The 23,017-nt window shown below is 41.2% G+C and overlaps 1 protein-coding gene across 2 annotated transcripts in view; it reads right to left on the minus strand.

Moving 5' to 3' along the window:
* Nucleotides 1-22,666, minus strand: part of Atad5 (ATPase family AAA domain containing 5) — a 53,462-nt gene extending 30,796 nt beyond the window's left edge. For both annotated transcript variants that reach the window (XM_052193963.1, XM_052193962.1), the window contains exons 1-7: nt 22,211-22,666; nt 15,771-17,653; nt 13,772-13,868; nt 12,379-12,540; nt 10,591-10,717; nt 8,679-8,760; nt 4,283-4,467 (exon numbers count right to left, since the gene is read on the minus strand). In XM_052193963.1, the coding sequence (XP_052049923.1) occupies nt 4,283-4,467; nt 8,679-8,760; nt 10,591-10,717; nt 12,379-12,540; nt 13,772-13,868; nt 15,771-17,653; nt 22,211-22,276 (2,602 nt within the window). In that variant the 5' untranslated portion in view covers nt 22,277-22,666. The remainder of the gene's footprint in view (nt 1-4,282; nt 4,468-8,678; nt 8,761-10,590; nt 10,718-12,378; nt 12,541-13,771; nt 13,869-15,770; nt 17,654-22,210) is intronic.
* Between the last annotated feature and the right edge of the window lie 351 nt (nt 22,667-23,017).

A 23,017-nucleotide genomic window follows, 5' to 3' on the forward strand; every position in this document is an offset into this window, starting at 1 on the left:
TCCAAGTGATCCAGCCTGATCACATCACGGCTCGCCCGCATCACGGCTCGCCCGCATCACGGCTCGCCCGCATCACAGCTCGCCCACATCACGGCTCGCCCATACTCATATGACACAACATTCAAGAGGCAAGAAAGGACTGAGACCACAAGGCTTGTCTAGGTTTCATAGTAAGAACCCTGCCAAAAACAACTGATAAAAATTTCCTCATCTTCTCTTTTTTTTTCATTTATCAAATATTTATTAAGATCTGTATAATAGAAAATGTCTCAGGAATATCCATGTACACCTACCTAAACAGCATTCTCTGATTCTTTTTTTTTTTTATTCGAAATATTCTTTATTTACATTTCAAGTGATTTTTCTCTTTCCTGGATCCCCCCCATAAGCCCTCTTTCCTCCCCCTGTTCCCTAATCCACCCCTTCCCAATTCCCTGTCCTGGTATTCCCCTACACTGCTGCATTGAGCCTTTCCAGGACCAGGGGCCACTCCATCCTTCTTCTTGGGCATCATGTGATATGTGAATTGTGTCTTGGGTATTTCAAGCTTCTAGGCTAATATCTGTTTATCAGTGAGTGCATACCATGAGTGTTCTTTTGAGACTGTTACCTCACTTAGGATGATGTTCTCCAGTTCCATCCATTTGTCTAAGAATTTCATGAATTCATTGTTTCTAATGGCTGAATAGTACTCCATTGTGTATATATACTACATTTTCTGTATCCATTCCTCCTTTGAGGGACATCTGGTTCTTTCCAGCTTCTGGCTATTATAACTAGGGCTGCTATGAACATAGTGGAACACATATCCTTATTACATGCTGGGGAATCCTCTAGGTATATGCCCAGGAGTGGTATAGCAGGATCCTCCAGAAGTATCATTCACAGTTTTCTGAGGAACTGCCAGACTGATTTCCAGAGTGGTAGTACCAGCTTGCAACCCCACCAGCAGTGGAGGAGTGTTCTTCTTTCTCCACATCCTCACCAGCACCTGTTTTCTCCTGAGTTTTTAATCTTAACCATTCTTACTGACGTGAGGTGAAATCTCAGTGTTGTTTTGATTTGCATTTCCCTGATTGTTAAGGATGTTGAACATTTCTTTAAGTGCTTCCTAGCTATTAAATATTCCTCAGGTGAAAATTCTTTGTTTAGCTCTGTACCTCTTTTTTTTTTTTTGGATTTGGTTTTTTCGAGACAGGGTTTCTTTGTATAGCCCTGGCTGTCCTAGAACTCACTCTGTAGACCAGGCTGGCCTTGAACTCAGAAATCTGCCTGCCTCTGCCTCCCAGAGTGCTGGGATTACAGGCATGTGCCACCACCACCCGGCCTGTACCCCATTTTTAAAGGGGGATATTTGGCTCTCTGGAGTCTACCTTCTTGAGTTCTTTGTATATCTTGGATATAAGCCCTCTATCAGATGTAGTGTTGGTAAACATCTTTTCCCAATTTGTTGGTTACTGTTTTGTCCTTTTGACAATGTCCTTTGCCTTACCGAAACTTTGTAGTTTTATGAGGTTCCATCAGTATCCCTGACCTCAAGCAGTACTACAGAACAATAGTGTTAAAAACTACATGCTATTGGTATAGTGACAGGCAAGTAGATCAATAGAATAGAATTGAAGACCGGGAAATGAACCCACAGAATCATGGTCACTTGATCTTTGACAAAGGAACTACCACCATCCAGTGGAAAATGATAGCCTTTTCAACAAATGGTGCTGGTTCAACTGGAGGTCATCATGCAAAAGAATGTGAATTGATCCATTCTTATCTCCTTGTACTAAGTTCAAGTCGAAGTGGATCAAGAACCTCTACATAAAACCAGACACACTGAAACTAATAGAAAAGAAACTGGGAAAGACCCTTGAGGACATGGGCACAGGGGAAAATTTCCTCAACAGAATACCAATAGCTTATGCTCTAAGATCAAGAATTGACAAATGGGACCTCATCTTCTCTTTAATTTGTTTTGTTTATTTGTTTGTTTTTCGAGACAGGGTTTCTCTGTATAGCCCTGGCTGTCCTGGAACTCACTCTGTAGACCAGGCTGGCCTCAAACTCAGAAATCCGCTGGCCTCTGCCTCCCAAGTGCTGGGATTACAGGCGTGCACCACCACCGCCCGGCTTTAATTTGTAAAAATGAGCAAATATCAGCAAGTTCATTTAGTTTTGAATCTTTTAAAATCAACTTCGATATATAGAAAAAAAGAATCAAGGTACTACTCAGCATTCTGACTTAGAGTCTGTCTAAGGTTTTGGTTTGTTTGCTTTGTTATTATGTTATTCGTTTTTTTAGACAGAGCCTCACTTGCAGCCCAGGCTGGGACTACACTTGTTGCATCCCTCAGATTGGCCATGAACTACAGATTCTCAAACCCAGCCTTCCGACAAATTCAAATTTTAACATTAGAATAATACTCATTCAGGGTCCCTTACATCTGGGACGTAAGATGACATGAGGGAAAAGAGAAAAATCCCTTTGCCTTCTGTTTGCTGTGTGTAGGAGCATCATCAGTAGAGTCCAGAGGTTAGGGAAAAAAGGATAAAATATACTGTAATCGTTAAAATCAACAGCAGAATGCTAGAAAGCCAGAAACCTACCCCATTTTTTTATGTTTTAAATTTTTATTTATTGCCAGGCAGCACTCAGAAGGCAGAGCAGGTGGATCTCTTTGAGTTCGAGGCCAACCTAATACAAATATCAAGTTCCAGGACAGGCAGGGCTATGCAGAACCCTGTCTTGAGAAACTAAAACAACAATGAATCATTGTTGTTTATTTTGTTGCCTTTATTTTTAAAGCCTTCTCTCCCTTCCTCTCTCCCTCCCTCCTATCTACCCTTCTTCCCTTCCTTCTTTAAGACGGTCTCATAATGCCTGGAACTTGCTGTGTAGACCACAATGGCTTTGAATTTACAGAGTTCCTCTTGTTTATACCTAGTAAGTGTTGGCATTATTATATTTTTGTGTGTGAACCTGAGTGCATATTTGTGTACCACATTTGTACTGTTCTAATCAAGGACAGAAGGTTTTTCCTTCCTGAATGCTAGAAACAGATCTGGAACTGGAGTTAAAGGTGGTAATGAGTCTCCATGTGGGTGCCGGGATTTGAACCCAGGTCCTCTGCAAGAGCAGTAAGTGCTCTTAACCACTGTGATGGTTTATATATGGTTGACCCAGGGAGTGGCACTATTAGAGGGTGTGGCCATGTTGGAATAGGTATGTCACTGTGGGTATGGGCTTTAAGAATCTTATCTTAGGGCTAGAGAGATGGCTCAGAGAGATGACTCACCATATATATAAAATAAATAAATAAAATCTTTAAAAAAAGCCGAGCGTGCTGGCGCACTCCTGTAATCCTAGCACTTGAGAGGCAGAGGCAGGTGGATTTCTGAGTTGAGGCCAGCCTGGTCTACAGAGTGAGTTCCAGGACAGCCAGGACTACACAGAGAAACCCTGTCTCATAAAACCAAAAAAAACAAAAACAAAAACAAAAACAAAAAACCAAAAAAAAAAAAAAACAAAAAAAAAACAAACAAACAAACAAACAAAAAAAAAATCTCATCCCAGCTGCCTGGAAGCCAGTATTCTGCTAGCAGCCTTCAGATGAAGATATAGTCAGACTGGACACTGCCAGGTTCCGGACTGAACCTCTGAATTTGTAAGCCAGCCCCAATGAAATGCTGTCCTTTATAATACTTGCATTGGTCATGGTATCTGTTCACAGCAGTAAAATCCTAAGACAACCACTCAGCCATTTCTCCAACTCTTTTCCTTTTTTCTTTTGGATTTGATTATTTATTTTATGTGAGTACACTGTATCTGTGTTCAGACACACCAGAAGAGGGTATCAGATCCCATTACAGATGGCGGTGAGCCACCATGTAGTTGCTGGGAATTGAACTCAGTACCTTATGGCTTATCCTCACTTTTCCCTTCCTTTGTGCAGAGAATCAATCCCATGGCTCCCATATGCAGGCAGGCAGGTATTCTATCAGCTAGGGACATCCCAAGGTCTTTATAGTATCAGATTAGTTCTAATAGGGAAAGCATAAATATATAGCCAGGTAGGGCTCCTGCCTATGCACCTGGGAGGCTAATGAAGAAGTACTGCTAAGTTTCAGGCCCAGGATACATAATCAAGGTCAGACTAGGCTACAGAATAAGAGACACTGGCTTAAAAATAAATACAGAGGTTAGCCTGGTCTATGTAGTGAGTTCCAGGCTATCCAAGCTACACAGAGACCCTGTCTAAATGAACACACACACACACACCAAACTTACCATCATCCTTCTGTTGTACATGAACAACCCTCTGGAAACTCGTACTCACTGCATTGTATACATCTAATACAGCAGCTTTCTTTGCAATCTGTCGTTTCAGTAAATCTGGCAAACCACTCATTAGAAAATCGCGCTTTGCTTTAAATTGTACATCACAATCCTGAGTTTGTTCAGATGGATCTTGACTTTGAAGAAAATAAATTGAAAAGTAAAAGCAAAAGTTATAAGCAACTGAAGGAATAAGTTAATAACCCAAGTTCAATCCAGGAACCACAGCTTGGAGGAGAGAATCAACTCCAACAAACTATTTTCTAATCTCCATATGCATGCTATAGCACGAATGCACATGTAAATTAATTAGTTAATATAATAAAAATAATTAAAATAGCCAGGTGTGGTGGCTCTTGCTCTTAATCCCAGCATTCAGGAGGTAAAGGCAGGTACACCTCTGTAACTCTGAGGCCAGCCAAGTCTACTAAGTAAGTTCCAGGGCAGCAGAGCTACACAGTGATACCATATCCTAAAATAAAGTAAAATTAAATTAAAAAATAAACTATTTAGCACAATCAAATGACTCAGTAGATAAAGGGACTTGTTGTTACCAAGACTAAGAATCTGAGTTCAGTCTCCAGGACTAACATGGGAATAGGAAAACCCAACTCTCTACCCTACACACACCCACACCCACGAATAAGTAAATAGGAAATGCAAAAAAATTAGAGAACGAACTATCCAGAAAATAAACATTTGAAAATGTTATCTTAGCTGGGCAGTGGTGGCGCACCACCACCCGAGTTCCATTCTCAAATAAAAGGATCAATTCACAATTTTCCTTTGATCATGCCAACATAGCCATACACCTGTACAGACAGACACACACACACAGTAAAAATGAAGTCTAAAAAAACTCTTCAAAATTAAGTACACCCAATAAATAGCTGGTAAAATTCTTTGCTTAACTACTCATGTTCATATATTAACTAAAGAGAAATATCTATACACTGAACAAACAAACAAAACTGTCTTAGCTGAGCCGAGCGTGGTGGCGCACACCTGTAATCCCAGCACTCTGGGAGGCAGAGGTGGATTTCTTAGTTTGAGGCCAGCCTGGTCTACAGAGTGAGTTCCAGGACAGCAAGGGTTATACCTGTCTCGGAAAAACCAAAATCCAAAAAACCAAAAAAAAAAAAAAAAAAATCAAACAGCCAGGCAGTGTAGCCCATGCCTTTAATCCCAGTGCTTGGGAGGCAGAGGCAGACAGATCTCTGAGTTTGAGGCCAGCCTTGTCTACAGATTTAGTTCCAAGACAGCCAGGGCTACACAGAGAAACCCTGTCTCAAAAAAACAAAAACAAAACAAAACAAAAAAACAAAAAGCAACCCAATACAAAAAGATTCAGAAAATAGGAGGCATGTATTTCTACTACTAGTGGAGGAATAGGGAAGATATAAAGGTAAAGATGTAAGGGGAGATGTGGCTGAGTAAGGGAAGTGGTACAAACTATGAATATGCACTGAGCATGTTCTATCTTATACATACTGCACACCTGCAGATAGCTTTGGATGTGTGTAGGCCAATGCTTCCTCAGTTTATCTACTGCAAACCTAAAGTCCTGATTACCCGGGAATGGTAAGCTCAGACAGCATGTGGCTCTTGGATTCTATACAGTTTCATAAGATGGAGCCACCGGTCCTTAGAGAACAGGCTAGTCTATAGAGGGTATGACTAGAAGGTGTGTTCAGTTAGGGACTGACTTATAAGGAAGCAGGGTAAGCAGCTGTTTTCACTTGCTACAACACCCCCCCCCCCCCCCCGACCTAGGTCATTCATAGGGAAAGCTTTATTAAACAGCTGTGTGTGGTGATACATATCTGCAACTTTAACACTCTGGAAGAGGCAAGAGAATCAGGAGTTCAAGGACATCTTTGGCTACATAGTGAGTTCAAAGCCAGCCTGTGCTACATAAAAATATGTCTCAATAAAACAAACAAATCACATCTGGCAAGATGGCTCAGAAAGTAAAGTACTTGTCATGCAAGCCTGGCAACCTAAATTCAATCCCTGGAACTCTATACGTAAAGGTCGGAGAGGACCTACTTCACAAAGCTGTACTCCGACTTTTACATGTGTACCCCCCCAACAATGATAATCTTTTTAAAAGTACACACACAAAAACACAAATAAACCACAAAACAACAGCTTTTAAAAAAAAGCTGAGATCCCAGCATTTGAGAATAAAGCCAGAAGGTCTGTAGGTCTGAACTATGTAGTGAACTCAAGGGTAGGGTTAGCTGCGATGAGCCAAATAAAACTTTGAGAATCATGAAAATGACCTATATCTTTATTATAGAGTTGATTACAACATTTGTTAAGCTCAAACTGTTTCCTTACCTGGGTACATATGGCCCCAACTCTGTGTCTAGTGGGAACAGCCCACTGTGCTGCCATGCACCAACAGTCCAGCTACTCAGAAGGTTGAGGCATGAGGTTTGCTTGAACCCAGAGATTGGAAGTCAGACTGGGCAGCATATAGAAATGTGTGATGCACCTCTTAAAGAGGGAGGGAGGGAGATGTGTATGTGTGTGTGCGTGTGTGTGTTAAGCAAAAGCAATCAGGCACAATAAAATATATACATATAAAATATATGTGAAATTCTAGACTTATAATAGACTGGAGGCTCTGTCTTATGAAACTATATAGAATCCAAAGCCACATGCTTTCTGAGCTTACCATTCCTGGGTAGTCAGTATGTAACAGAACAAAAAACTAACAAAAGATAAAAAACTAAAACAGTAGCAGATTTATCTACTAAAATCTTTCATGTATCATTTCCAACACCCTAGCTCTCATTTCTAGTATCTCACACCAGAACTCCTACATCTACTTTAACTTCTTTTTCACTGCACTCTTTTTAAACAAAGAAACAAAGAAACAATAAACAGGGTCTTGGTCTTATGTATCCTGGTTGGCCTCAAATTCCCAATATAGCTGAAGATGATAGCCCTGAATCTCTGATCCTCCCGCCTCAATCAATGCAGTGCTAGAAATTAAACTTGGGGCTTCATGTATGTTAGAAAGGATGCTCTAACAACCTGTATCCTGCTCTTTATGCAGTCATGAGATTCAACTAGTAGTCAGGTGTGGTGTCACATACCTTTAATCACAACACTCAGGAGGCTGAGGCAGAACTTTCTGAGTTCTACAAAGAGAGTCCAGGACAGTCAGGGCTCAGTTACACAGAAAAACCCTGTCTTGAAACACATACACACACACACTAAATTCACCTAGTAGGCACATTAAACTTTGTTTATGTGCACACTCATGTCTGGCATTGATGGTGTTCCATTGGCTGGTGCCCATCTCTCCAGTTAGTCTCACATCCCTCTTTGGCCCTGGTACTCAAGTCACACTCGTGTCCTTCCTGTCTTTAGTGAGAATACTCCCAGTCCGACACCCTCCCCCACCCCCTCTCCCATGAGCTGCTGCTTTCCTTCAGAGTTCAGGTAAACTGACCAGACAAAAATCTCGTTAAACATAAACTAATAAAAAAATCTTGTGCCCTTCCTTAGTACAATGTCAAATTTTCATGTTAAGCCAGTTAATGTTTAATTATATACTCATGGTGATAGGCACTGTGCTTCCCTTAGGATTCATAGTGCCAAAATAGTACCTGGTCACTGAAATATTTATTGAATAAGAGTAATGAACAAAGCCGGGTGGTGGCGGCGCACGCCTGTAATCCCAGCACTCTGGGAGGCAGAGGCAGGCGGATTTCTGAGTTCGAGGCCAGCCTGGTCTACAAAGTGAGTTCCAGGATAGCCAGGGCTATACAGAGAAACCCTGTCTCGAAAAAACCAAATCCAAAAAACAAAACAAAACAAACAAACAAACAACAACAACAACAACAAAAAGAGTAATGAACAAAACGTGATTCTTTAGGGTGTTTCTTTTTTCTAATTATTCTATTATTTTACGTGAAACAGCCAAAAAGCCTTTACAGAAATCAAAGACCTTCAACAGCAGTATAAGCATTATAAGCAGTATTTTTAAATGTCCTCAAAGGGCTGGGAAGATGACTCAGTGAGTACACTATCTGCCTGCAAATGCAGATACTGGACATGGGATGCCAGTACCCACAATACCCACAGCTGGGCAATGTAGTTACCCCTGGCCTCCATTTACCTATGCATGAGCAGCTGCACACAAGTATACAAACACATGTAAGCACAGACACCACAAAGAGGCATACACAACACACACACACACACACACACACACGCACGCACGCACATGGAAAAAAGGGATTTCAAATGGCCATTGACATCTAATTAAACAAGTAAATACAATTTGTATTCCATAAAATATTCAACGTTTAAATATCTGTATTGGACTGACCTGCTTTCATCCAAATCAAAGACAGGAACTGCTGTTCTTTTAGTCTTTTTGGCAAGAAATAAAGGAGCAATTTTCATTTTTCCTTGAAAAAAATCAATATGTGGGTTAGTATTAAATGTTTACCATCTCCACTTACCTTCAGTTGTTTTCAAAGTTATCGTTTAAAGTTTTTAGAAATCTAACTTAATTATAAAAATGCTATGTAATATATTTCATCAACTTCTTATATTCAAATCCCCTGGGAAACCTTCATTTTAACTACAGAATCCTATAATGCACAGCTCAAAATTTTTCTTAGGCCAGGCAGTGGTGATGCATACCTTTAATCCCAGCACTTGGGAGGCAGAGGCAGGTGGTTTTCTGAATTCAAGGCCAGCCTGGTCTACAAGTGAGTTCCAGCACAGCTAGGGCTACACAGAGAAACCTGGTCTCGGAAAACCAAAAGAAAAAAATTTTTTTTCTCAGAATGTCTAGAGAAATAACTAAAGATTTTAAATGTTTAATGTTAAAAGTAAACAAAACGGGCTGAAGAGCAGGCTCAATGGTTAAGAGTGCACAGAGCTCTTCCAGAGGTCCTGAGTTTGGTTACCAACACCCACATTGGAAGGCTCACAAGATCCTGCAGCTCCAGGGAATGAAGTCCTCTTCTGGCCTCCTGGGCAAACACATAAATCATCACGTGTGATAAAAATACAATAAGCTAGGCAGGGTGGAGCACATCTTTAATCCCAGCATTTGCAGTCTACATAGTGAGTTCCAGGAGAGCTGGAGTAGTTCAGGGGAGACCTGGATCAATAAATAAATACTTGGGTTGGAGAGATGGCTCAGTGGTTAAGAGCACTCACTATTCTTCCGAAGGTCCTGAATTCAAATCCCAGCAACCACATGGTGGCTCACAGCCACGTGTAATGAGATCTGATGCCCTCTTCTGGTGTGTCTAAAGACAGCTATAGTGTACTTACATATAATAAATGAATAAATCTTTTTAAATAAATAAATACATAAATACATAAATAAATACTTAAAAACAAAACCCGGGGACTGTAGAGGACTCGGTGGGCAAAGCCTGACAGACAACCTGGGTTTCATCCCTGAAGCTCATAAGCTACAAAGTGGTAGGTGAAGACCCACACCTGAAACTGTCTTGCACCCTTATATGGGATCATAAAAATCAACCGATTATTAAATAAAGAAATGTTTAATGAACACAGAAAAATTTGAAAGCCAAGTGTGAAGCTGCTGAGTCTACCCACACAGAAACACACTAATTTAAAGTATGTTCCCAAAAAACTTAAAAGTAAAGAAGATGCTCAATTTTTCTTTAAGAAACTTGATCAAAATTTTACTTATCAAAAATGGAAATAATTAGACAGGTAAGGTGGCAGAGACCTATAATCCCAGCACTTGAAGGTAGAGGCAGGGAGTTGAGGTGTTCAAGGCCAGCCTCAATTATAGAGTAGCTAGCCTGGTGTGATAGGACATCCTGTCCCAAAAAATAAAACTGAGAGCACAGAAGCAGGCAGATCTCTGAGTTCCAGGCCAGCCTGGTCTACAGATTGAGTTCCAGAACAGCCAGGGCTATACAGAGAAACTGTCTCAAAAATATAAAAAACAACAACAACAACAACAACAACAACAAAAAAAATCAACCAACCAAAAAAAAAGCAATACCAAACCAAACCAAAGCTAGGCATGAAGGTACATGCCTTTAATTTCAGCACTTCACAGGCAGAGACAGGCAGATCTCTGTAGCCAGTTCCAGGCAAGGAATACATAGTGCAAGCCTGTCTCAAAGAAAACAAAACAAATAAACACCTAAAATTTATGATTTATGGGATAAAACACCAGAATATTCAGACTTGATTACCCCCAAATATTCTACTATTCATAAAACAGTATTAAATCCAATTACCAGGGACATTTTTAGAAGACTTGTTAGGTTTTTTCCCTAGTACATCATTCAAATTCTGAAGTTTCTTCTGATTTTTCTCTGGTTGTTTTATAGAAGTTGGACTTGAATCTATTAGTATTACAGAGTCCTAAAACAAAAATACAAAGAAAAAAAAAACACTTTAAAATAGCATTTTTCATTACTCTTAAGAAATCCTAAAAATCCCAGTGAATGCCTAAGCCTAAAAGAATTTGAAGCTAAGTTGTTTTCACATATACACATACCTAATAACACACACACTATGTCTACAACTTTTATAGAGGTGTAACAGTGATAATGAAGGATTTTCCTTTTTCTTCATAATCTCATAGATAAAAGATTCTTAGTACAGAGTTTTATAATTTCAGCATATAGCCTGCTTGCTCTCTCTCTCTCTCTCTCTCTCTCTCTCTCTCTCTCTCTCTCTCCCTTCCTTTCTTTCTTGGAGACAAGCTATCTCAGTGTGTAGCCCTGGCAGTCCTGGGATTCACTCTGCAGACCAGGCTGGCCTCAAACTCAAAGATACCTGACTGAAGTGCTTAAAGGCATACACCACCATGTCCAGCTTCTTTCCGGATTAATTGAAGAATTTTCACCTTTCTACTACTTTTCTCTTGTGTATTCAAATTGCCAGAATTATTATTCTTATACTATGATGCCATTATTGAGCAAAATAAGGATGCTTCCACACAAGCACTGTTGATCCTGCCTCAGCTGTCCAGATAACTCAAGCGGCTCCTGATGTGTGGATAGCAAGTGAAGCATGGATACACTGGTAAAAGGGGTAACTGATCTCATGGAAGTGTGGGGTTGCCGCTCTGTGGTAACAGGCTTCCACATTAAAGCACACAATATTTTATGAACTGTCCAGAACAGACAAATTTATATAGAAAGCAGATAAACAGCTGGGCAGTGGTGGCACACGCCTTTAATCCCAGCACTTGGGAGGCAGAGGCAAGCAGATTTCTGAGTTCAAGGCCAGCCTGGTCTACAGAGTGAGAGTGAGTTCCAGGACAGCCAGGGCTACACAGAGAAACCCTGTCTGGAAAAAAACAAATCCAAAAAAAAAAAAAAAAAAAAAAAAAAAAAGAATTCCATCACCTAATTGGTCAGTTCACCTAAGAAATAACACTCAGCTGGCTGTGCTGGTGCTTGTCTTTAATTTCAGCACAAAGGCTACACAAAGAAACCCTGTCTAGGGGCTGGAGAGATGGCTCAGTGGGTAAGAGCACTGACTGCTCTTCCAAAGGTCATGAGTTTGAATCCCAGCATCCACATGGTGGCTCACAACCATCCATAAAGAGATCTGACACCTACAGTGTACTTACATATAATAAATAAATATTTAAAAAAAAAAAAAGGAACCCTGTCTAGACAAACAAACAAAAAAAGAGGTTGTAGCTTTTAGCAGAATAGTAAAAGTTAGGGAGAAGACAATACTTGGAATGTGAATTTCGAAGTTTGATAATAAAGTGAAAAGTGAGCTTTCTGGAAGAAATGACTTAGTGTGCCTGGGGTAAAGAACTGCTTGATGAGGGAGCAGAAGAGTTTACAAGGTGTCTCCCTCATTTTACAGTTTACAAGACACCTTGCATTACCTGAGACTTGTACTATGTCTTGTAAACCAAATGTTCTTAAAGCAGAGTGACCACCACATCTACCGGCTGTTCCATGTAACCTTATACCTTTGTCAAGTTTTACCTTCGTCCACTCCTTATAACAAGAAAAATTAGCAAAAATTACTGTGTTGGTAGACACGAGAATACTTACATCTGTTTCTGGTGACTTCTCCTTTTCAGGACGTGTCTGGTGCCTAGAGGACCGCCTCAAAGGCACCACCGTTTCTTCAGTCTTGGACCCACTGACTTGGAATGCTTTTGCTTTCTCAATCAGTTGTTTCGCTTTTGATATATTTTTTGAAGTACTGCTTGCCTGGACAAAAATTTGGGACTATTAATTGAGATCATAGCAAGAATTCCATATTTGCCGGGCAGTGGTGGCACACGACTGTAATCCCAGCACTCTGGGAGGCAGAGGCAGGCGGATTTCTGAGTTCGAGGCCAGCCTGGTCTACAGAGTGAGTTCCAGGACAGCCAGGGTTATACAGAGAAACCCTGTCTCGAAAAAAAGCAAAAAAACAAAAAAAATTAAAAGGAAGGCAAAGACCAACACCAGTGAGTTGTTGCATACTGCTATGAACGCACACAGGAGTACTATACATACATACAAACACACAGTACACAGATGAAAGGAACAAAAAACTCAAAAGAAGGTCTGTAATTTACATTAGAATTGGTACTGGCCGGGCAGTGGTGACACACACCTGTAATCCCAGTAATCTGGGAGGCAGAGGCAGGCGGATTTCTGAGTTGGAGGTCAGCCTGGTCTACAGAGTGAGTTCCAGGACAGCTAGGGCTATACAGAGAAACCCTGTCTCGAAAAACCCAAATCCAAAAAAAACAAAACAAAACAAACAAAAAAAAGAATTGGTGACTGTTTTCCTACCACCTTAATGACAATCTATTCTTTGATTTTAGCCAATAAATTCAGGTAAAGTATAAAGCTCTCATTACATAATCTAAAGGAAAACTATATAATACACGTATACTACCTTTATAGAATCTAATAAGACATGACGTGAAAGAGTTAAGAACAAAGCTGGGGACTGGGTATGGTAGCACATACCTATAGTGCCAGCTATCAGGAGCCAGAAGCAAGTGGATCTCTGTGAGTTCGAAGAAGCCGGCCTGATCTGCATAGTGAGACCCAGTCTCCCAAAGAAGTTAAGAACATAGAGAAAGGGGCTGGCGAGGTGGCTTAGCAGTTAAGAGCACTAGCTGTTCTTCTAAGAGGAATGGGAATAAATGGCACAGGTTCTAATTAATGGACCTATGGGAATATTCTTTGATATGACTTCCAGTAACTACTGCCAGTCCTTTAAAGAAACAGGATTGCAACTAGGCAGAGGTGGCTGCACACCTTTAATCCCAGCACGTGGGAGGCAGAGGCAGGCAGATTTCTGAGTTCGAGGCCAGCCTGGTCTACAGAGTGAGTTCCAGGACAGCCAGGGCTATACAGAGAAACCCTGTCTCAAAAAACAAAAAACAAAACAAACAAAAAAAAAGAAACAGGATTGCCTTCAGGACTCCAGTACTTTTGTTACCTTTCTCTTCTGAGTAGTGAGCTCTTCCTCAATTGTTTCAGATTTCTTAGAATTTTTCTTGGACTTTTTGGGAGTACTAATTCTAGTGAATTTCATTCTGGGAAAAAAGTGACAGTTATAAACATTTTCATAATAATGAACAAGAATCTTAAATATAAAAATAATCCAGTTGATATTCCAATTTAAACAAAGTGCAAAAACAATCCTTATCACTTTGATTCAACAGTAAGCTAAACTTTATTTCTGGTATTGGGGATGAAACCCAGGGTCCTGTACACACCAAGCAACCATTCTACTACATTGCCAGCCCCAAGGTTTAGTATTTATTACTTCATTTAAAAATAGTAAACCTAATCAACACATTTTCAGGACCCCTCTCTGCTGTAGATAAAATCTTGCTTGTTGGCAAACAGAAATAATAGCCTTACCAGGTGAGCATACCCATAATTCAAACACATGGGAACCAGAGACAAAAGATCACTCATAGGGCTAGAGAGATGGCTCAGCGGTTAGGATCACTGGCTGCTCTTCCAAAGCAGTATATTCCCAGTGCATATGGTGGCTCACACCCATCTGTAATGGGATCGGCTACCTTCTTCTGAAAGCAGCTACAGTATACTCCTATACATGAAAATAAAGATTTCTTTAAAAAAACAAACAAACAAAAAAAACTTAAAAAAATAATCACTCATGAGTTCAAAACCAGCCTTATCTCTTGAGCAAGTTCCTGGCCATCCAAGAGAGACCTTGTCTCAAAAAAAAACAAAGAAAGAGGGATAGAGGAAGGAAGGAAAAGAGAGCTGGAGGGAGGGAGAAGGAGAAAAGACGTGAAACAAAGAGAAGAAAATAAGCCTATTTGTCTAGTATGAGCCCCATTCAGCATAGCAAAAGCAGAAACAAAAAGAGAAAAATAATACATCTTGAAAAAAAATAAAACTTGTGCTGGGATCACTGTAATATTAGGCAAGGTCAGTATACAAGAACTCCATCATCACCAGGCTGTGGTGGTGCACGCCTGTAATCCCAGCACTCTGGGAGGCAGAGGCAGGCAGATTTCTGAGTTCAAGGATAGTCTGGTCTACAGAGTAAGTTCCAGGACAGCCAGGGCTATACAGAGAAACCCTGTCTCGAAAAAAAAAACCAAAAAAAAAAAAAAAAAAAAAAAAAAAGGAATTTAGAACTCATTTGAAGGGGGCTGGAGATGGCTGAGCAGTTAAGAGCACTGACTGCTCTTCCAGAGGTCCTGAGTTCAAATCCCAGCAACCACATGGTGGCTCACAACTATCTGCAATGGGACCTGATGCCTTCTTCAGGCATGTCTGAAGACAGCTACAGTATACTCACATAAATAAAATAAATAAATCGTTAAAAAAAAAAAATAAAAACTCATCTGAAATCTGCCAATCTTCTGAACTGGACTTTAAATTAGCTCTAATGTAGTGATACACACCAGGAATCCCAGCACTTGGCAGAGGATTTGAGTCCTAGACTAATTTTGTACATAGCAAGAACAAGTCTGAATAAAATTGTGTGCAGTGACTCACACTAGATTTCCCAGCACTCAGGAAGCTAGAGAGGAAGGATTGCTACAAGTTTGAAAACATTCTAGGCTACATACTAAGTTCTAGGCCAGCCTGGGCTACTGAGTATGACCCTATCTCAAAACAAAAGCCAAGTTTGGTGGCTCAGGTCTGTCATCCTAGCAACTTGGGAGAATACAGAGAAGGATAACATATTTAAGGCCTGGCAGAAAATCAGGACCAGCCTAAGTAACCTATGAACTTTGTCTAAAAACAAAAAGAGAATGCAGACGTGGCTCAGTGGGTAGACAGACAGACAATTTACCTAACCTATGAAGGTCAATCCTCAGGGCTTCAATTATTTACAAATAAATTATATTCTAGAAAATAAATGAACTCCACAATGCTTGAAGAATTTTCCTTCCCAATTAATAATACAAGTAGAATGCTCCAATTTGAGAAAAAAAACAAAATATTACCTAATGGGGCTCTCGGAATCAGAGGACACTATGATTAATTCTGCGGTATACAGGCTGTGCTTTTCTGAAATTCTGGCTGCTTTTGGGGTGGAAGCCTTCATTGGACTAGTGTCCTGAGTATCCTCAGACTCAGTACCTCCCAGTGTGACTGTGGCAGGTGTGTTGCTACCTCTCAGAGATCTTCGGGTTGGTTTGGGTGTGGAGACATTTGCCAGCCTGCTTCCCGGCTCAGCTTTGCAACGTGTAAGCACACTCCTGGTTGGTGTGCTGCCTCTTCTTGATGTACTTCTATCACACAGAGACGTTTTTACAGAGCCATGCGGCATATCCTCACAAGCAAGGTTCTCACTGTTAAGTAATGCACTGCTTTTGAAAGCTTCTGATTTCTGTCTTACACTCCTTCGTAGGCTATTTTGAGCTTGTTCATCTTTTAAGGAAATGGCTGTTTTTTCCTTTTCTATGTTTTCTTCTCTGTTTCCACCTGCAGTAGTCCTAATTTTCTTACCCTTTTTATTTGTTTTTTTACTTTTCTCCTTAGGAAAACTTCCTCTTTCAGTGTGTGTCTGTGAAGAGCCTTGGTTTGAAACTCTTTGAATATTAGGATTTTCTATGATTTTTTCAGAACTGTTATCTCCTCCATCGACAGACTTTTCACTTGGGTCTTTCTGCTTCTCCAGAGGTTTCTTGAGTCCATTTTTGAGTGTTTCTGATGATGGCTGCCTAAATGCTCTCATGAATTGCTGTCTTTCTTCCACGCTGCACTTTGGTACTGAAGCCTCAGAGCTCCAGGCTTCTAGCACAGCCAGTTCTAATTGGCCCTCCTGGATCACAACATTAGATTTCCTTTTCTGAACTGTCTGCTCATTTTCTGGATCAGAGAGACTATTCTCCATATCAAGCTGTTTCTGTTTCAAGAAAATTGGAGGTATTTTCCCTTTCTTTTTCGGGGGAGTGGGATGAACCTGTGCAAGCACAGTAACTGTCTTGAGGTGCAGCTGTGGAGATGATTCACCTTCAGAACCACTTCTGACTGTTTCACAAGGCCCAGAGGGAACACAGGCTGGCACTGCAGGGTCAGGTATCTCTTCCACTTTAGCTGCCTTGTGACTTTTTAAAAATTCCTCATAGGAGACAGTAACTGTACTCGCGTTTAAATCAGCTATTTTGGTTGCATGAGCTCTAGAGTCTACAGGATACGCAGTCCTCTCGCTCTCTTCGGTCAGGGAAGGTTTAGGCAGCTTGCTGTCTCTGCAGCCTTCCCTAGGCGGACTAGCTTCATCTGCTAAGGGTGCACTTGCAGGCTGACCCGCTACCTTGCTATGCTTCCTTTTCCTCAGTATCTTGCCATCATTTTTTGTGGTGCCTTGTTTAGGGTTTACTTTCTTTTGTGAGTTCTTTTTTGAGGATGAAGTATTTGACTGGTTTCTGCTGTCTTGAATACTTTCTACAAGAACCTCCACATGTTTCTTGTAAAGGAAAACAGAAGTACTGTTTTCCACAAAATCACTTAAGCCACTGTCCTCCTTACTATCATTGTTACTAAGTTCAACTGCACACTCATTCTCAATTTTAATATCATTCAGTTGAGGGGATAAACTAACTCTCTTTCTTTTCCTCTTAAATTCTCTACTTGGGAACACTTCCATCAGTGTCTTACTGTCTTTGCTGTTGCCAACAAGCAATGGGGGAGATGTCTTTGTCTTGCACGCCTTTGTCAATTGTAGCTTCTCGGTCGTGGGTGAGGTCTTTCTAAAATAATGTAGAATATTACTGGGTTTTGGTGGAGAGAAAACCTTGTCTCCAGTCTTCCCTATTGGTGATAAATACTTGGTAATTGTTTCGCAGGAAGAGTTGTCATCATCTTTTCTCCGCTTTTTGCATGGCTAGCAATTTAAGGGGAAAAAAAGCCACAATTCATTTAAAGTAAAACAATATGAAATATGAACTGTAAACACAGATTTAACAGTTTAAATAACTGGGTAGAAAACCTACAGTAGGCTCCTCTGTGCATACGTGTGAGGTGTGTGTGATACACTCGAGCATATATATGCAAGGATGCATGCAGAGGCTGAAAGAGTATGTCAGGTGTGCTGCGATGTCACTTTCATCCTTATTCCCTTAAGACAAGTTCCCTCGTTACAGCTGGAGCTAGGCTGGTGGCCAGCATGTCTCAGCAGTCCTCCTGGTTTTGCTTCCCCACAACCCCAGGGATAAAGGCATACCTGACTTCTGCTAGGGATTTTACCTCAGATCAGTATACTTGTACATGAAGCATTCTTACCCACTAAGCCAGCTCCCAGCAGAGAAGGTACTTTAGGTAAAAAAACGAACATATTAGAAAGAAAATCACCTTTAATGATAAACCTACATTCAATTTTTAATGTTATATTAAGTTATATATATAATTTGTGTTTCACACACACACTATACTTTAATAAAAAGTTTATATTGCCAGGTGGAGTGGTTCATGCATTTAATCCCAGCACTAGAGAGTCCGAAGGAGAAAGGCCTCTGTGAGTTTGAGACCAGTCTTGTCTACCAAGTGAGGGTTCTAGGTCAGTTACTACATACAGAGACCCTGCCTCAAAAGCAAACAACAACAAAGCTTATCTGGACCAGCTCTCAGGAATCTGAGACCGACAGATGATTATGAGTTTGAGGCCAGCCTGATCTACATAGCAAGCTCCACACATTTTGAAAATGTGAAAATAGTGAGACTCTGGCTCAAAAAAAAAAAAAAAAAAAAAAAAAAAAAGCTTATAAAGCTTATATTGAAACAAAGCTAAACTTATAAGAAAACATAAATTCCTACTGTCTTTTATTTTATTTTACTTTATTAATTTTCTTTTATTTATTTATGTTTTTTTTAATTTTTTTTTCCGAGACAGGGTTTCTCTGTATAGCCCTGGCTGTCCTGGAACTCACTCTGTAGACCAGGCTGGCCTCGAACTCAGAAATCCGCCTGCCTCTGCCTCCCAGAGTGCTGGGATTACAGGCATGCGCCACCACCGCCCGGCATTATTTATGTATTTTTGAGACAGGTTCTTTCAATGTATCCTGAAGATCTGCCTCCTTCATGCTGAGACTAAGGGTGTGCCTGCCCTCTATTCATAACCTTAAAAGCGTGCCATCTACCTCACAGAAGCTATAATAAAATATGTGGAAGCTAATGCCAGGTAAGGAACCTACAAACAACCCCTTCTGCTTTACTTTTTTGGTTAAAATATATACATCGGGCTGGAGCGACAGCTCAGCAGTTAAGAGCACTGATGCTCTTCCAAAGGTCCTGAGTTCAAATCCCAGCAACCATATGGTGGCTCACAACCATCCATAATGAGATCTGATGCCCTCTTCTGGAGTGTCTGAAGACAGCTACAGTGTACTTACATGTAATAAATAAATAAATCTTTTTTTTTTTTTTTTTTTTTTTTTTTGGTTTTTTGAGTCAGGGTTTCTCTGTGTAGTCCTGGCTGTCCTGGAACTCACTCTGTAGACCAGGCTGGCCTCGAACTCAGAAATCCGCCTGCCTCTGCCTCCCAAGTGCTGGGATTACAGGCGTGAGCCACCACGCCCGGCATAAATAAATCTTTAAAAAAAAAAAAATATATATATATATATACATATACATCATTCCAAGTACCTCTAAGAAAGTTATTATTTCTATTAGAACTCACCGTGAAAGATAACCAAAGAACCCTTGCCCCAAGTCTACCATTTTAATTTCTACCCTAATCCACAGCCTACCTCATGCACTAGCCATCACCCTCCCAGAATCAAGGTGGCTATGACACTAAGGACAGCCATATTTATGTCGGTTATTTGGCAGTCAGCACTGAGACTTGCACCCAGGCACGTTCAGCAGAGATTAGCCTGAGCCCAAGTAATGGCTGATGAGACTCAGCAAGGCACTGGCTGCTAGGACAAGAGCAGGAGGCTCAAAATGAGATATGAACCAGGAGATACTGTCAAGATAAACGCCATTTTCATTGTCATCATAACTAAGGCTGGGGGGAACACCTGCCTAGGCATGTACACAACCCCAGATTGGTTCCCCACCATTACATGAAATCAGGCATGGTGCACACCTGCAATCCCAGCACTGAGGAGATAGTGGCAGGAGGACCAGAAGGTCAAGGTAAACTTAGTGAGTTTGAGGCCAGTTAGGACTACATGATACACTATTTGGGAAAAACAAAACAAAACACAAAACCCACAATGCCATAACCAACGTCTAGAAATAGACTCTACTTGGACATGGATCAATACATAGATTCAATGCTGTTCTCTATGGCCCTAGTGCAAAACTGGTGAGTAGTGAATCTGACCTGAACTCATCCAGCGGCTGGCTCATTAACAACAGTGGTCCCATTTTTGGCTGGACATATATCTTACAAAGGTTTAATGGGTTTACCTTTGAGTACAGATGATATGAACTGTGAAACATAAGGGGTAACACAGGGAAAATTAACTGGCCTTATTTTCTGGGATCCATATTTGTTTTCTTGACTATGTGTACATAATATGAATCAGCCTTGCTACTCCACTAAGAAAATATCTCACTGTTCTGAATTTACTAGATTAGAATTTCTAAGCCTGTCCTTAGAACATCATCATTTCTCATTTCATTTCTATGTATATTGTAGGCTTAAGTAGAAACAAGGCTGGGCATGGCAGCGCATTATCTATAGTCCTAGTACCTTGGAAGCTGAGGCAGGCTAGGTGGCACTCCTGGGCTATGAGACGAGAGCTCAAAGAAGTCTAAATAATATAATCTATTTATAAAGATCCGTAAACTGGTCTAGACATTCACTAAATTAAGAAAATATGTTGTGGTGATGGTTTGAATAAGAATGGCTACCATAGGCTTATACATTTGAATTATCAGATTTTTAGTTTTGGTTTTGGTTTGGTTTTTTTGAGACAGTTTCTCTGTGTAGCTTTTGCTGCCCTGGAACTCTCTCTAGACCAGGTTGTCCTCAAACTAAAAGATTCACTGGCCTTCTCTACCCACAAGTTGTCCTCTGATCTTCATGCATATGCTGACCCAGGCACATACAATAAATAAATAAATGTAACAAAATAATTTTAAGGGGTAAAAAGAATTTGTAAGGGATAAAAATAACATTCAAAATAATGGGCAGGAGTAATAAACGATAGTGGGACAAATTCTGACCATTTAGATAAACGAGGTAAAATTGAATATGTTGAAATAATAAGTGAATTAAAAATGAATTTGTTAGCCGGGCGGTGGTGGTGCACGCCTGCACTCTGGGAGGCAGAAGCAGGCGGATTTCTGAGTTCGAGGCCAGCCTGGTCTACAGAGTGAGCTCCAGGACAGCCAGGGCTATATAGAGAAACCCTGTCTCGAAAAAAACAAATAAAAACAAAAATGAATTTGTTATTATCATCTATAAGCTTTGAGATGGTGTCAGAGGCACCACACAGACACTCAAGTAAGATCTAAGTTCAAGTACCAGCCCTGACATCTATTGGTATGGAAGTCTTCTGCAAATTACTTTTTTAAAAAATATAACTTGATCAACTGGGTGTGAATGGTGCATTCCTGTGATCCCAGAACAAGCAGGATGAGGCAGGTAGATGATGAATTTGTGATCAGCCTGGCTGTGCTACACAGTAAATAATATAAGTATTCTGTAGTTGAAAAAAGTTACTTGATTTTAAAAGGTAAGAGTTAGAAAGCTCACTTCAAGGGCACCAGAACACATCAGAATGCTAGCCAGAAATATGGTGTATAAGAAACCATAGCATCTATGAAGAGGCACAAGCCTGTAATGGTGACAGGAGAAAAAGTAGGACAGAGATGTACTTTAAGATCCTAAAAGGTACTTCTAAATGGCATAGAAAATCATTATAGTTGTTTTGTGTATTTCTCTTTTTTTCTCAGAAAGCCAGGGCTTCCTACATTAAGCACTGTCCCCCGCTTGCTGTATTCTCTAAAACATGGTAAATACTGAGCACCTAACATATCACAGAGACTCTGAACTACATTACATTAAGCTTTGCAGCCACGAGAAACTGGCGTAAGTTTCTTACTTGATTCCTTTAAGTGACATTCTAAATGGAATTCCTAGAACAGATATTTGTACGGACTAGCTGAACTTAAAGCTTTATCGTTTTTGCTGTTCTGTGATTCCCACATCATCATGAACAAAGAAAGTGACTCTGAAATTCTTGGTGACATGTTACTCCAACGTTTCAGGACCCGAGGAACTGTGGTTTCCAAATACTAACAGCCAGCCCTAAAACCTCTTAAAATTTCTACGCTTTAGTGAGAGCTTTACACGACACACCGAGGCAACTATCCCACACAAAATTATAACTGTGGTCATCGTGTCCCTCCTTTCTCGTTCCAGAACCAAGCAGGACTCCCACGCTACAATTCTCCAACACAAGCAGAAAGGAACTTGACAGATCCTCACCTCAATCTCGTAGTCCTTCACAGGAGGAGGTGCTGCAGGCGCCGCCATGGTCAGGACCCCCACCATGATCCCTGCCTCCTAGAACCCGGGCTCCTAGGACCTCCAGAGGTCCGGCCCAGCCTGGCTGGAGTCCATAGGGCGGCAGGTCCAGTGGGAGCGAGCTGCGACCCCCGGAGCCCGTCTCGGGTCTCCTAGAGACCGCCGGCCGGACGCGAGTGCAAGGCCCGGCCCAGGGCCGTCGAGCCAGGCTCAGACGGAGAAGTCAGGAAAACCTGGGCGCAGGCCCCGAGGGGCGGCCGGACAATAAAGGTGCCCTCGAGGCAGATGTTCCAGTCTAAGCGCTCGAGCCCCGGGCCGCAGTGGGAGCGGCACACCGAACGCAGAACAGACAGTGGGGTTTCAGCGGGAGTTCTTGTCAATTGGGTTTTCGCGCCGTCCCGAGCGCAGGGGGCGGAGCCTACGACCGCTGTCCGAGGCTGCGCAGACGGTGAGCCACGAAGGCCAAACTACTTCCTTTGGTGAATCAGCGCGCAATCGCACCAGCGTAGAAATCTAGTTGAAGTTCAGAGATTCACACTTTGGTGTTTCAGTTTGACCATTGAGAATGTGTTTTGTCTAAGGTTACCTAATCATTTGGCCGAATTAAAACTTAGACTTTAACCAGGCAGTGGTAGTGCACGCCTTTAATCCCAGCACTTAGGAGGCAGAGGCAGGCGGATTTCTGAGTTCCAGACCAGCTTGGTCTACAGAGTGAGTTCCTGGACAGACAGGGCTATACAGAGAAACCCTGTCTCAAAAAACAACAAA

This window comes from Apodemus sylvaticus, chromosome 10 (genome assembly GCF_947179515.1).
Source record: "Apodemus sylvaticus chromosome 10, mApoSyl1.1, whole genome shotgun sequence".
NCBI classification, from domain to species: Eukaryota; Metazoa; Chordata; class Mammalia; order Rodentia; family Muridae; genus Apodemus; species Apodemus sylvaticus.